The sequence below is a fragment of the Loa loa genome, assembly GCF_000183805.2.
Source record: "Loa loa unplaced genomic scaffold supercont3.147, whole genome shotgun sequence".
In the NCBI taxonomy this organism is placed as follows: domain Eukaryota; kingdom Metazoa; phylum Nematoda; class Chromadorea; order Rhabditida; family Onchocercidae; genus Loa; species Loa loa.
This window is the reverse complement of record NW_018108327.1, coordinates 121,238-136,772: the sequence shown is the minus strand read 5'-3', so window position 1 is coordinate 136,772 and position 15,535 is coordinate 121,238. Positions and strand designations below refer to the sequence as shown.

At 31.1% G+C, this 15,535-nt stretch overlaps 6 protein-coding genes across 6 annotated transcripts in view; 5 read left to right on the top strand and 1 right to left on the bottom strand.

Annotated features, from left to right (window-relative positions):
• LOAG_17901 (ribonuclease P/MRP protein subunit POP1 containing protein) overlaps positions 1-915 on the top strand; it is a gene marked incomplete at both ends in the record, with an annotated part of 7,673 nt that extends 6,758 nt beyond the window's left edge. The window contains 2 exons of the mRNA XM_020450565.1: positions 317-496; positions 729-915. Of these exons, the coding sequence (XP_020305745.1) occupies positions 317-496; positions 729-915 (367 nt within the window). The remainder of the gene's footprint in view (positions 1-316; positions 497-728) is intronic.
• A 739-nt stretch (positions 916-1,654) lies between these two features.
• LOAG_07215 (hypothetical protein) lies at positions 1,655-1,939 on the top strand (the record flags this gene model as incomplete). Its single annotated transcript, XM_003142749.1, has 1 exon — positions 1,655-1,939. One exon carries the CDS (start codon positions 1,655-1,657, stop codon positions 1,937-1,939), a length of 285 nt encoding a protein of 94 aa, XP_003142797.1.
• A 105-nt stretch (positions 1,940-2,044) lies between these two features.
• LOAG_17900 (FG-GAP repeat family protein) lies at positions 2,045-5,505 on the top strand (the record flags this gene model as incomplete). The annotated part of the gene is made up of 7 exons (XM_003142748.2): positions 2,045-2,227; positions 2,725-2,850; positions 3,127-3,344; positions 3,523-3,669; positions 4,194-4,416; positions 4,811-4,977; positions 5,139-5,505. 7 exons carry the CDS (start codon positions 2,045-2,047, stop codon positions 5,503-5,505), a joined length of 1,431 nt encoding a protein of 476 aa, XP_003142796.2.
• Positions 5,506-5,621: 116 nt separating this feature from the next.
• Positions 5,622-7,083, top strand: LOAG_17899 (hypothetical protein; the record flags this gene model as incomplete). Its single annotated transcript, XM_020450564.1, has 3 exons — positions 5,622-5,748; positions 6,108-6,268; positions 6,816-7,083. 3 exons carry the CDS (start codon positions 5,622-5,624, stop codon positions 6,957-6,959), a joined length of 432 nt encoding a protein of 143 aa, XP_020305744.1. The 3' UTR covers positions 6,960-7,083.
• LOAG_07213 (hypothetical protein) lies at positions 6,962-7,864 on the bottom strand (the record flags this gene model as incomplete). Its single annotated transcript, XM_003142747.1, has 6 exons — positions 6,962-7,117; positions 7,150-7,196; positions 7,274-7,314; positions 7,388-7,447; positions 7,506-7,628; positions 7,833-7,864. 6 exons carry the CDS (start codon positions 7,862-7,864, stop codon positions 6,962-6,964), a joined length of 459 nt encoding a protein of 152 aa, XP_003142795.1.
• A 1,447-nt stretch (positions 7,865-9,311) lies between these two features.
• LOAG_07212 (hypothetical protein) lies at positions 9,312-11,448 on the top strand (the record flags this gene model as incomplete). The annotated part of the gene is made up of 5 exons (XM_003142746.2): positions 9,312-9,428; positions 9,801-9,962; positions 10,412-10,520; positions 10,621-10,746; positions 11,046-11,448. 5 exons carry the CDS (start codon positions 9,312-9,314, stop codon positions 11,408-11,410), a joined length of 879 nt encoding a protein of 292 aa, XP_003142794.2. The 3' UTR covers positions 11,411-11,448.
• Between the last annotated feature and the right edge of the window lie 4,087 nt (positions 11,449-15,535).

The following is a 15,535-nucleotide window of genomic DNA, read 5'->3' as shown; positions in this document are numbered from 1 at the left end:
GCTACGGTAAGCCTTGAGAAAAAAGGAAATCAGATATCAGTATAAGTAAACTTTAACTTTTTTATAAATTTTTGATTATTTGTAGATTCCTTTTTCCTCTGGTCTATTTGTGACGTATTTCATAATAGGAACAATTCTTTTTACGAGTTTCATTTTAATTCTCATCTTAAATTTTACTCCGAAGTAAATAATACGATGAAACTTTATGTTCTTGGTGGGCTCATGTACTCCTATTGTGAATCATCACTTTGTCAATGAGGATGAGACGATGAAAAGAAAGAAAAACCTGCAATCAAATATTAAATTATGTATACAGGAAGCAAAAAATTAAGAGGAAAAAGAAAGAGAAAAGAGAAAAAGCGAAAGCAGCCAAACGATTGAGAAAAAATCCGGAAAATAATCAGGGGACTTCCACTTCTAAACAGCTAACAAGTGGTACGGAAGAATTGGAAAAGGAAGAAATGGAATTCATAAAATACAATAGCAGCTGCTCCAGGTAAGCAACTGCAATATTAGAGAAATATTCGAGTTCAAATTAATCACTGGTTATGTTACCGAATAGTCAGATTCTCATTAATTTCTTACCGTTATTCTGATTTTGTATTGGAATCGAGCAACATTATCCGCAAGCAAATTTCGTTTATAGTGCATTGAGACATATATTTTTCTTAGCATATGTGGAAAAATTGATAATTAATTGAAGAAGCAGATGAGTGCTCAATTTGCAGGCCTATTATTGGCAGGATTGTACGCGGTGATTATTCATTCGTACATGGGAGAGGCTTTGCTATCGGGTATTGTTGTTTACCGGCTTTGAAACAACTTTATCATGGTGTTGTATTATTCCGGAATATTACATCCAGATGCTATCATCCGGCTCGAATCACCCTTATTAAAAATCAACTGGACTTGTAATTTACTTCGTTAAAAAACTGAATGATTTGATTGAAAATTTGACCTGCACAGCATATATTTTATTGCATTTTTAAGTAGAATTTTAAACATTACATTTAATTCTGAGGAGAAAGAAAATGAAACTTCATACTTTTGAATCACTGAGCCCCTACGGGGAGAAAAAAACTTGAGTGTGTTCTGTATTAATCCTTCAAACTGAGGTCTCGGAAAATTATTGTTTTGCATTGGTATTGTTTTTTTTTTCCATTTTTTGTTATTATGGTTGTTGAAATGAGCAGAAATAAAGGAAATACATTTGTAGTCCTGTCGGTCTATTATTTAAATCGTAATTTAGTAATTCGTGTACTCAGGTGTGTGGGCATGTGTGTCAGGAAGGCGGGATGAAAACAGCAAATCAATATAAAGCGGGCATAACCGTGGATTTATATGTAGTTAGAGGAATTCATGATTCATGAGATGGTAAAAGTTACTTGCTATTCGTTTATTTTCTGTTACATTACTAGTACATTGTCTTGAAGAACGAGAGAATTTCATCTAAAACTTTATCTAGATCGGCAATTGCTCATAGCGGTTAAACTCGGTAGAATCTCGCCGTTTTATATGTCTCTTCTTAATTTGGAAAGTCGCAGGAAGTGGTGTCAACCTAGTAAATACCCACCACTCTATTCGCCAACCCATTGTTGAGTTGTTTGCAAATAGCTACTGCAAGATAACTGAAATTCCAAACTGATTAATAGACATGCCTCGGGACGGTAAGATAAGACCTCATATCAACAGACTTGAAAGTCTATCTTTTGCAAAAAAAGGAAAAGAAATCAATGGACGTTCCTGCATAGCATTGCCTTCAACCTCACTTCACTTAACCGTAACAGGTCATAATGCTATAACAGCTCGTTCTGTCACCGCTTTGAGTGTCACTTCTCTGTTCCGGGTCATAGTGACCTCTGCCGATCGGTCATCGACGGATCGGCTTTCGCTTTCTCAGGAGACACTCAATGATCCACGGTTCGGCCTCACACAATGATAACCCATGATGTTGATAAGGTACCAGCGCAATTCTGAAGTTGGACTGGAAATATCTGGTGACACTTATATGTCACGAAGGACCACATGATTGGTGTTTCAGGTAATGCGGTGGTTTTCGGTGAAACATCCGTGGAGTATACCACAGGTTGCTCTTTGTTTGATTATGCATGCCGTATATGTTAATGGAAAATTGAAAGGTCGTGTTTGTGCTTATGGTGACATTGATCGCGATTTATATACTGATATCATTGTCCAGGATCATGATCGATTGAAGACTTACTTTCAGGTTTGGTTTTATTTTTCTGTTTGAAAATTGGGTTTTTAATTTATTTCCAATAACCTGACAGTTCTTCTCCTTCGCTTCATACAGCTTTGTTTCACCATTTTATTTCACTTCATTTGATCTTATTTTACTTTACACCTTTCTACTTCACTGATGCACTGCTATTTCATTCTACATCCATTTTATCCTTTTCTTCTCCATTTTGTTTTTCTTTGACCTATTCCTCCTGATTGTCTCATCATTAACCTCAGCTAAAATCAATGAAATCAATTATTTTTTAATGGAGAATCATTTTTGAAATGTTGGACGTTTTTTGAGGTATTAGGTGATGGATACATTTAAACCAGCAGAGTTAGAGAAATGAGATACATATAATCTTCCTCGTCTTTGTTGCTTCAATGAATGCCTTTTTTCCACATTTGTTCTTTCGTTTAGTTTTGCTTAACTCTCTTTTTTCTCTCTGTAATATTATGATGCTTACGAAATTTTATTCGTTGTAGAATGAAAATGGCGAATTTTCCGAAGCAGGACAAAACATTAACCTGGGGTCATCACAGATTGTTTCATGCGCAGTTGGCGATTTCAATGGTGACTCAGTGCCTGATATACTGGTTTCGAGAAAAATTGTTCGTTATAGATATGAAATAAAATTTAGAATAGCCATATGTGAATTTGGTTCATTTCGCAACTAGTAGTGTTTATGATTCTAATATCATTCACCGATCTTTCAAAAACACGAGTTGTACAATATTCGTAGACCTTTAGGTCTTATTTTGATGTAAAAAGAAAAGCTTACATCTTCTGAGAATGAGATCTACTTTTCGTTTTTAGTGATGTGTTAGTTAGATATTTGAAGAATTGTAATCATAGTGAACGATTAGAAAATCATTCCCGTTTTTCAGCCTAATGGCAAAAAAGGTTATGAATCGACTGTGTACATATTTTCATATAGTGCTTACAAACCAGTTCTTTTAAATGCAACGTTATTGGATGAACTAGCTGTGATGGATGTTAATGGTGATGGTATCAGTGATGTTGTGGGATTTCGGAATAACAAGTCCTTATTTTGTCAGCTGGGCTCAGCGGGAGGAAATTTTTCATCTTGCGAACATTTTTTCAGGTAAGTTACTTGACTAAGTTAAAGCGAAAATTGGTGCAAAAATTTCTTTTCGTTTGTCGTCTGAAAATCAGTACCTACTTTACCAGTGATATTACGTGTTTTTGTGGAAAAAGCGCGGGAGTATTTGTTTCTACATTTTTTCTTCGCACTTTTTTTTTCGAATCGAAGTTTATTGCAGTGGATTTGATAATAAACACGATATTATCCCTTATGAACGCTTTTTGCATTCCTTTGTTGATATAAATGGTGATTTAAGTGCCGAAATAATATTTGGTATCAAAATTAGCAACCGTTTAAAGATGCAAGCATGGAGAAGAAGATCAAAGTATCATTTCAAATTCAAAATATTAATTTTACTTGACTTGTTGAAATTTTACAATGAACAGTGCTGATTTAATGTATTCAGCAATTGTAGCTTTATTCATTTGTTAAAAGCTTGAATTTTCTTTTAATTGCCATAATTAACAAATTAGTTTTTTTCAAATCCTAAGAAGATGGAATTCTTTTATTTTTCTACTTTCGTTAGCTCTTATTACGCATTACGACAAAAAACTAATGATTTTGCGGCAAAAATTAACGTCTATTAAGATGTTTGTAATGGGGTGTACCCATATACAACATGTGGGACTTGTTATAATATCTTTTTTGAATCGCATCTTGATAGACTTTCAGGTCGTTTTTATAATACCATCTTTTCCTTTTCGGAGTATTCTTTATTTATTTTGACAGAGAACTTTATTGCGGAAAATTAGAAGAGTATTTACCGCGAATATTCTATTGTTTTCTCGTGATTTATATATCACTTTTCTTTTGAACATCTTTTTTAAAATCTTGTATCATTTGGTTTAGTGAATTGTGGGAGTTAGATCATGAGCTTATCGCTGATTTACCAGTTGAATCATGTCCTACCAATTACTTTGGTGCCGTATTATTTGCCGATTTTGATGCTGATGGAGTTGTGGATATTGGTTTACCATGTTGTGCTGATGCAACATGTCGAAAAGTGGTAGTTATCAATATGTGGAATCATTATATCGGAGCATGGCAAGATTTCCATATTACTGGTCTTGAGGTGAATGATATGTTTTTTTATTATTTTGTTCGACATGTTTTTCCATGAAGACGCTAGCATCCTGACAAATAATTTTTCTTTTTTTTTATTTAAAACCTTACTGAAAATGTCTTTTTTTCTTGTGCTTGCTGAATTATTTTCAAAGGAAAAAAATTGAATTAAAGCGACTTTAAATCGAAATAATTTTGTATTCCCTTTTTGTTTTTCTCTTTTCATTTTTCCTTTTTTGTTTTTTTTTTTAATCCGCCTTATGTACAGAATGATATAATTTCGATGTCCTAATTGTCCTACTTTTTGATTTCTGAATGTGCTATATTGTTCCAAAGAAAAACTTCATAGATGTAAATATAGGAACAAGGAAAATTATTCGGAAAGTGAAAGGCATAGTTTCCAGGGTTCCGATCTGGTATCCAAAAAAGATGAAGGAAATGTTGTTTTTCGTGTTGGAGACTTTTCACTGGATGGTTATCCTGATTTAATTGCACTTGTTCGAGAGAAAACGCAAAATCCAATGATCCTGGAAAATGTACCATGCACTGATTGTATTTCTAATGCTTCCAGGTATATCCGTCAAAATTTGTTACTTGGTTCAGCGTCATGAGATTTTTAAAATCCATTATTAGGAATATGCATTTTCCGTAAAAGGATTAAAAAAGGACAAACGACAGTGTTCTAAGACGTTTAAATATCTCATATTTTAATGGATATTTCATTTATTCCAGGAGATTTGAATTGCGAACAAGTCCCAGGCTTATTCAGCCTGCTGATGTTTCCTTAGGTCAAATTCAGTTAGCGTCGTTTTTTGATCTGAAGGAGGATGGAACTCTTGATGTACTACTTGAATATAAAGATGTTGATCAGAGTATGGCTGTTGACTTCATCAGATGTGAAGATAAAGGTGATACAACGTTCCTGAAAGTGCAAGTATTTTCAAGCTCATGTGATCAGTTCTGTGGTTCTACGAAGACAAAAATTGGTACTCCACCTTTCCACTATTTACTTTTCCGTAAATTCAATGATAATTCTAATCCAAGGACCTCTAGAGCAGTGTATAATAAGTCAGCTTCACTTTTTTATTATGATTTGTAAAACTGTATCCTTGTTGAATTCTAGATAAACATACGGTATAGTTATTTTCATCTTGAATTTTCTTTTTTTTTTCTGGAACTGGAATTGCTTGGCATGGTGCTTGCGTAATGTTCAGTATGTCCGACTCATGGGGTCACGATCAGGTCGGCTCACAATGTCAGATGCCTCAAACAACACATCGAGCACTTCATACACCATTTGCTTTATTTGGTTTAGGAAGGTCACCAAATTTTGTCGATTACGGTAAGTTTATTCATTAAACATACACCATTTGCTTTATTTGCTTATAAACATATACCATTTCTTGACTCTATTTCAGTAGCGATTTTTTTTTTGTTCAAATACTATGTCTTCGGAAGCAGGATTTACATTTGTAAACCAAATTTCGCCGATTGTTAAAAATCTTGAAGACTTAAAGTTGTACTGTGAGTGGCGACTTTTTTTTTTTTGCACGGTCAAATGGTGATTGACATTGTCACTAGTAGTTTTTATGTTTTAGACTACTGAATACCTTCATTTCTTTGCTGTTAAATCCAATGGATTTTGTCATCACCTTTTGTAGCCTGCATGAAAAAGTATGAAATTGTTGCGAAATGTTGCAGTGCACATTGGCTCTCCACGTATGCCATTGACGGGTGGTCTGTATTACGGGAATCAACATTATTACTTGAAACAAATCGTGCCAAATTCAAGACTGATTGTTGTTCCACCTAAAGGTGATGGGATTCACTGGCAGAGTAGACTTTATCTTACTCCTAGTCAGGTTTGTTTTTCCAATGAAAAATCTCAACATTTAGTAGTACGGTAATGCATGATTGTAGCAAATTTTTGGTATGAATTTTAACTGTAGAAATTTATGTTAAAATGTCTAAAGCTAATTTCTGAAGTTTTCTAAACAATTTTCTTTGTTGCTGGAAAAAAGAATCAAAATCAGGGATTGGATTAAAGTCAGTTTTCTAATTTATATAAATTAAAGAAAATTCGTAACTTTCTTTTTTTTCCAGTAATTTTCATTTTAAGCTGTATACAGCATAATGGCTAGGAATATCTACTTCATTGATAAGATAAAATTTATCTCTCTTTTATTTTGAGTTAAAAGAACATTTTTCTCTTTCATGACGGAGGGGAAGATTTGGTACATTTTTATCACCCTAATCTACTTTGAAAAGATAAACTTGAGTAGCAAAACATGCATTTATATCATTTTATATTGGTTTTAAATGTTCATTTATCAAATGCTATTCTTTTCCCTCATCCTTTTCCGTTACTTCTCTATTTCCTCTAAAAGATAAATCATTCTGTATTTCCAGCTGATAAAGCAGTCGCTGATGGTATTAATATCAGTCTGTATGATACTTTTATTGGTGGTAGTATTTTTGCATTATCGTGAAAGGCGTGCTGATAAGCACGAACGACAGGCGCAGTCACATCGATTTCATTTTGATGCCATGTAATTTTAATATAACATAAATTGCGGAGGAGCTTTCATTGAGTCTTTTCCACTAATCAATGGTTGCATTGTGTTTCGAAAGTGTGAGGATAATGTCCATCGAAAGCTGACTGGGTCTTTCATGGCAGTGGGATAATAATATATGACCATCTGGTACCAGATCTGTAATGACGATTATTTTTGGTAACTTTAACCAGTCCGTGAGTGTTAGTCTTGGCTGGGTAAGTCATATATTCAAATGCTAAAAAAAAAATAGTGTTTGAAAAAGGTGGTTGACGACTGGTCTTTTTTTATTTGAAAAATGTTTTTTATCCTTACCTGATCTATCCATACATTTACTGTCATCACTGGTTGCAATACTGCACTGAATGATTGCATTTTTGATTGTTAATGTGATAGTAGAAAATATTTCAATACTGTCATTTGAAATACGTCTGGATTATTGCTTCCATTTCTTTAAAATGATCCAGTCGACGATTTTCAAACGAATTCCTTAAAATATGTTTTAAAATTTCCTGTAACTTCCAAGAGACAGATATTTATAGTTTACATATTGAAAGATGCTTCCGTGCAATCCTCTAATAGTATGAGTGTATTCATTGTATTCATAAGATTATACATTGCTTGTATAGCGTAACTTAGCGTTATTTTATTATCAGTGATGATGTTATCGCTGTAAATTGAAAATACTCAATTTTGCTTAATATTCATGATCAAAATCATATTGTTTCAAGTTCAATCTATATTTCATAATTTTTAACTGTATATACGAGCTGGAAACCTTTAAAAAGATACTTTCTGATAAGGTAAGAAAGTTTTACTGTTTATGAATCATTCTTTGAAGTTGTTATGTTTGGATGATGATTTGTTATCTTACTTTGATTTCATATCATTTACTGCAGTACTCATGTTTTTGTAGTTCTTTTTTTGTTCTCTTATGATAATAAGGAAAAGCTTTAATAATTATTGGCTATTTTGTTTTCCATATTCAGGAAGATTAATCGTTATTGGGAAGGGAAAAAGAAAATAAGTTTTATATATCACTGGGTAATTTGCCTAGCAACCTAATCGTTGATTAGTACTTCAATCAGGACTTGAAGATTAATGCTATCTACTTTTTTTTTCTTTTTTGGTTGTATTTGAACTATGATTTTATCTTCTCTATTCCATTTTATTTGATATTTAGAGCAAAATTCCGGTTGTTCATATTTGATTTTTTTGGTGGATTATTAGCGGTTTTCATTTCTTTTTTCTGTTACAGTGTAATATATGCATTATATTTCATCTCTACTTGTATATGTATACAACAAAAGCAGTAAACGATTAAAACCTATTCAAAGATAGTTTTAATGTTGTTTGCTTCATTTATTATCTGATTACTATAGATGTTTTCAAACTAAACTAAAAAAACAAATTTCAAAAAAAACTTTTTTAAACAAGCTAAAACTAGTGTCAGGAGAGATAAAAAAAAAAAAAACTTTCCATTTCATTTCCTCAAGTATTTCGTTAAATGTGCGTGCTTCATATTATCGTTGTGAATAATCATAATGGATTTTCTTAACATTTTACTAGAACAAACAACAATAAACCATTAATGATGATGATATATCGTATTAGAATTTTTACGCATTATACGATTTGATCTGTTAGTACTGTGTGATACAGAATACTAAAAGGTTAGATGAGTTGACCTCATATCATAATGTAATATTATACATTATATAGCTTACGAACTTACTGATCCATTTATTTATTCCTACAATTTGAGATGTATCCCAAGTTTTTACGATACATATACACTTTAAGAGAGAAAGAGAGAAAATGTGACATTTACCATCCTTTTGTTTTTCATCAAATGACATTCGATTTATTCCTTTTCATTCTAATTTCATCGCAAATTTCGAAATTTTTCATAAATTTCTTCATTCATGAAATGGCAGCGAATGGTTATTTTGAATTATTCATTACTTTCTTGAATTAAAGATTATCGATTTATCAATTTAATTGATGGTAACGATTCATTTATCGTACATCGTCAATTAGTTTGACGATTCCTTTAAGTTTGTTCTTAATATAGTGGCATATTAAATTAATATTTTTCGATGATTTCAAAAAATGTAATGAATGGAACATTTGTAATACCGAGGACACTCAGAAATTTTAATTAATACTGACATATCGAAACAATAGCAATTCTGCATCATTTGTTCATTAAATTGGGTTCAATCGTTGATGTTACATTAAATGTTTCAATCTAAAATAGGTAAATTAATTTAATGAATTTATGTTCGTTCGTTCTCTATTGTCTGATATTTGTTAAAGTATCTTTTTTTTATAGCAATAATATACTGCAGATATGGATGGTAGCATTGGTAGCTGTGTAATTTGTGCTCAGAATTTATGCATCAATAATTTTTCATCTCTACCATGTGGACATACATTTCACTATAAATGTGTCCTGCGTTGGCTTCTCGTATGATTTTTTCTTTTTTTTTTTTTTGAGCCTTTTTTATCAATTAAGATTAATAGCTCGTAATATTGAATGATCATATGGAATCGAATTATTGTCTTGAGATAGTAGCAACTAAATTCCGTGTATTTTAATACTCATTCAGTGTGATTAAATGATTGGCATTTTAAGCATACCCTAGTTTGGTTTGGTCTATATTCGATCACATCTTGTACACTTTTAAACCAATATTAGGTAACGGATTCTATTCCAAATAGTTCTGAATTCTGTTATTCGAAATATGTAATTCATTTTATTGACTTTTAGGCGAATTAATTCAAAAAAAAGAAGGAAAAAAATTTAGTAGAAAGCAGTAAGTCGACTTTAAGATTGCAGCACTCTGAACAGTGTCCTACATGTCGTGCACGCACATTACCAAAGCATATCGTGAAACGTTTATATTTCGCTAACTGTAACGATAAAACTATGAATGATGCTGGGTCTTCGGCAACTGCTACTACTGCGGATCACAATAACAAATCTGCTTCCACAACAAATGTAATCTTTATTGTAAATCCATATTTTACTATTGTTTGAAGTTAGAATATTCTCATGATGATTTTTATTTGACTGGGAACAAAGATTTAGGAGATATTGATAATCCAGAACCACCCATCCTTGACTTATGATGCAGTTCACTGATTTTGGTTAGTATATTAGTTATTGGTCAGAGTGATAAATGATTTCATATGGATTTGATTGCTTTGCACAGGGCCTTCTTGATTTGTCCCAAAGATGTGATTATATTGGCACAGTATTTCGACATTGCTTAAATCATAATTGCTACACTACGAAAATGCAGCATATCGGAAAAAGATCTTTGTTAAAAGGTTCTTTTAGAAGCTGCATTAAATTAAATTTTAACTTGGTCAATTTTTGATTAGGCGAATGCTTTTCTACTGGCAATAAATTCGTCTATTGTTTACATAAATGTTCCTTCATTACAGACATCCGGAAAGATCGATGAAGTTAATGCTGGCTTCCATAATAATGATGAAGAGTACGATAATGAGGATTACAGTGATGATTATAGCAGTGATCCAGAAGATGGGATTCGTGAGTAATTTTGTAAAACTGTAGCGGAAATTGTTAAGCCTTAAAAACAGATTAATGAATGAAGTTGAAAGGAGAAACTAATCATATGTGCGTATTTTAGATGGATTGATTGATGATTCCACTGATAGTGATGACTCAAGTGAGATTACCGTGGAAGATGGCGAGTCTGAAACAGAGACAGAAGGATATGGAGAAAGTGAAGAATTTCACGAGACGAGTGATGCAGGTACCTTATTTATTTTGGTTCCACATATTCGAAGATGATGTCAGTGTTATCGTCGTTAAACTTTAACCAATATCTTAGAATGATCTGTTTTGCTTAACAAAATTTTGCTAACTTCTGGTATTAATTTATTTAGAATTACAGATTTATGCGAACCTAGTTGTTTAATACGTGATGTAATGTTGATAGATATTTTGAAGCTTGTGGATATATTATTTTCAAAGTACTACTGATTGCTTATTATTACAGATTAAGGTAGTGGAAATATGCTTTAATTTATTTACTGAAAGAGGTATCTCTAGATATGGCAAGCGTACTGGATGCATCAATTAGTGATACATCATCTGTTTCGCTTGGGACATTTTCCGAAGCATTCAGCGAAGATGATGCAGTGAATATCTCTTCGGTGAACTATGATAACATGGAAACAATTAATTCGTTTGACAATCATGAAGAAGTCGGTAATAATGATAACAACACACATACTTCAGTTCTGCTAACTGAACACGTTAGTGGTGATGATAATGGTGATATTAGTGATGATGAGCATAGTTCTGGTTCTGATGACAGCAATGATAGTAATGATGATTTTGACTCACACGAATTTAATCGTTTATTAGATTGTTTCACTCTTGACTTGCGGGTATTCAATCGATACATTTCATGAAACATGACGTATAAGGTGCTAAATATAAACTTTTATTATAATTAGCCGTAACAAGGAGTTTCAATTCTGTTCATTTTGTTTTATTATTCTTCATCGTGAGTATTGTCATGAGATAAAGTAAAATATTTATTTTTGCCACTTCCACCTTATTGCTTTCCTTCCTTCAGGTGGCAGTTTAAAAACTGTTGCAATGATGACAATTCTCGATGGTATTTCTCTACTCCTATCAAGAATTTCGCTTATTTATTGTATTACATATTTATTTAGTTGTGCATTAGTGTGCACTGTATTATTCTTTATATTTTTTTGCTGTAAAGTAGTTTTTTGTTTTACACATTGTAAAACAAACCTTTAGTATCTTTACCAAATTTGAAAAAAATTTTTTCGTTTCTAGATTTAACAATTTTTCATTCTATCCTACAACACAAATTCCGATTATCTAGTTAGGATTATGCTTATTCAGATCTCAGCAACATTATCATACTAAATATTCGAACTTATGGCAATTACAATGAAATGGTTGATAATGGAAATAATTCAAGAACGTTTTATTTGTCATTGTTGTCCTCTGCTAAAAGGGAACATTTCATCCTTGTCCCTATCTCATCTGCCTGCCTGTCCCAAATATATTTTTATGTGGCTTAATTTATGTATTTCAACATCTGGATTAGCTTGCAAGTCTTATGATTATAATGTAACATCGCTGCAGTAAAAGTATGAGACACTATCTTAATTTCAGATAGATTGGAAATTTCCTCTTGTCTGTCGTATTCAGAAGAATATTATTGTTGAATTAAGAATTCTGATAGTTGGCACCGTACTTGTGAAACCATAGTCTTCGAGAGAAAATTACAATCAATTCACAAGTCTTCGAGTTTTATTTTTTGATATTTTCGGAAATTTTAAATTTTGGAAGATAAGTGAAAGACGGCAATTATCGTTTGGAATAAGTGATAATAAATACGATGATCAAAGTTTGCAAATATGATAACTAAGATGACCAAGGTTTTTGTTGGTGATTAAGGTTTGTAAGATTGATATCGGTTATCATAAGGCTTAAGTAAAATAGAATAAGATAGAGTGAAAGAAAGTAAAGTTGGATAAAAGATGAAGGGTGTTATGGGTTAAATGATTAGTAGTAGTATGAGTAATTGGAGCTCTTCCACTAAAGATTTCATCATTTTTGAGCTTATTATACCTTCCTAGTCATTGTTGAGATTTGTAACTTTTTCCATTTTTTATTCATTTGCTTAGTTAATTACATATAATTTGTCTAGTTCACTTATACGGTCATTTTACCATTAACTTATTTACTAATCAGTGCCTTAATTTGCATGTCCATTCATTTTGTTTAGATTTGTTGGATTCATGATTTGCTTCAATTTTTCAAATTGTGTACTGAAATAAAAAATACAAAAAAAAAAACGAATCGGAATAATAGATTTTCCCCCAAGGAATTTTCTAGGTCCTTAGGTATGTCATCCATAGGTGACAAATGGTAGTATTAATAGAGGCAATATTAGAGAAGATTTGGATGAGTATGGATTAACAGAAAGGTTTGTAGTAGTCCTCAATCATCAATTTACATCTTTTTGGTTCCGTTTATGGTTGATCTATTTTTTTTCTTCTCTCGATTAGCCTGTTCAATGGGAAAATTTGAAAAAGAATATGGCCGATAGTTTCTTCCGATTGATTTGCATATTTGTGATTTATGTTCTGAAGACAAAAAATATTGAAGAATGGAGACTGTTAACGCAATATGGTGACAAACTATTGTAATAATCAAAGGATATGTGACATAATTTGGTGGGATTAGTGCTATGTTTCAGATTCTTTTTTGATTTTGTTTAAATTCCAGCAAGAAATGTACATTTTATTTCATCTTAGCTTAAATTTAAAGTAAATCAACAACTGACATTAAAAACAAATTCAAGTTAAATTAAAAATTGCGATACTTTTTACCATAAATATTATCAAAATTTGCTATCCATCATTATATATCATCCTAAAATCTATCCTAATCTTAAAATTATTAAAGGTATTGTGTCCTATGACCTTCTGAACAATATCTTTTGCATTGCCTGGATCTCATAAACCATGGAATATTTTCTTTTAAATTCATAAATTAGAAAGTCCTAGGACATCTTAAAGCTAATCGATTAATGATAGATGAATTCATTTATGATTTCTATTAATGTTTTCAAATATTCTGATGATCTGGATGATCATAAGATGCCTAAGCGGATTCTGGAAACGACATATCTGCTTAACATGTAAGATTCCAGGGTCATTTTTTTTTTCAAGGAGTTCTATCCTTATCATTAATCCTTATCTTGAAGATATTTACCTGTTTTACTGCTCCGATCATTCTCTATTGCCATTATTACCTACAGTATCCTATTTTGTCAATTTTATTTATTGCATGAATAATGTTATCTCTATTTGATCCTACTGATTTTGTTACTTTTTCAACTTTTCTAAAGTATTTTCCATATGTAAATGTAACGAATCCTTAATCAATTTGTAGTATTGAAAGTACTTCAGTCCTTTATAATGCTCCCTACTTCTTCCAATCGTTTTCAGTTGACAATTTCATGTCACATCTTTGCAAGACATCCTTACCTTCTGTATGATCATCGATATCAGTATCGGTATTGCTATCGGTTTTTGATTTGATTACTGTTGTTCAATACTGTTATTTGTAAGTCAGAAGAAAACTCGATACTGATGTAAATGTGAAAAATGGATTTGCATAATTTTATTGATCGTATTGAGGTAATTATTTCATTCCTAACCTTCTGGATGTCCTATTTCTTTCAAGGAATGCATAAGTGACACAACATTATGCCGAAAAATCAATCATTATTATGTCAATTGAATTTTTGACACATTTTGATAACTATCCTTGATTACTGATATGCTAATGGTTCAGAATGTAAGAATGACCTATTGTCACGAAATGGTACCATGTTTACATTTAGACTTTTAATCAATTTAATTATTGAATTACTTTTAATTGTCTTAATTGTTTAGTTTTTTATTTAATTGTTAGACTTGTAATTATTATTAATCATTTAATCAATACTTAATTACTTTTAATTTTTCATATTTTCAACACTCAATTTTTGATTGATATGGAATGGCACATTAACAGAACTAAATTTTCTGTGTCTTTTAAAAAAATTTTTTTTTAAATGAGCAATTTTTTAATTAATTTGTATTGAACAATTCAATAAGTAACTTTTGATTTTCAACATTTCATTTTTTGATTGATATATAATAGTACACTAACAACAGGATGAAATTTACTCTAGTTTTCTAGGTTTTTTTTTTTTTTCTTTCGGAATGAGCAGGGTTTTTTTTCTTTTCTTCTTTTATAACTTTCTCCTTTTTTTTTTTTTTTGATTTATTTATTAATTCAAAATTTTCCAACAATTATAATCATCAAATGAATCGTTTCATTAATTCGTTAATTACTATGATATGATTTAGGTATTCAGCATTATTATTTGGATATTCGAGATTTCATTCTCCTTCATAGAATTTCACTATTTCTTACAATATTATCAAATAAATATCAGCAATTCGAGCAATCTATTTTAAATCATTTTCAATTATCAACAAACAATATCATAAAGTTGATAAATTGCTCAACTATTAATTCATTTAATTTGAAATTAAATATTTAATATATTAATATTTGAAGCAATCGATTTATATTTGATATATTAATATTTGAAGCAATCGATTTTATATTTGATATATTAATATTTGAAGCAATCGATTTTTCTTTTTTTTTTTTATTTCCCCATAACCAAGAATTGCCCTAAATTATTGAAAAGAATAACATTCAGTGAAAATTTTTGAAATATGGTGCAGTGAAATTAAATTTTATAAAATGAATCATTCATTGCTCTTTTTGTTTGTCCATTCGTCCATTCGTCCATTCATTCAGTCCACCCATTTGCCTGCTCCATCATGCAATTATTTCCACTGATTTAACCAACTACGAGCGGTTTTTTTCCCTTTTTTTCTTTTTTTTTTGTTGGAAATGGTTGAAATATTTGAAAAAATTAGTTGAAAATTATTATCAATTTGAATTTTTCAAATGTTATTTTGAATGGA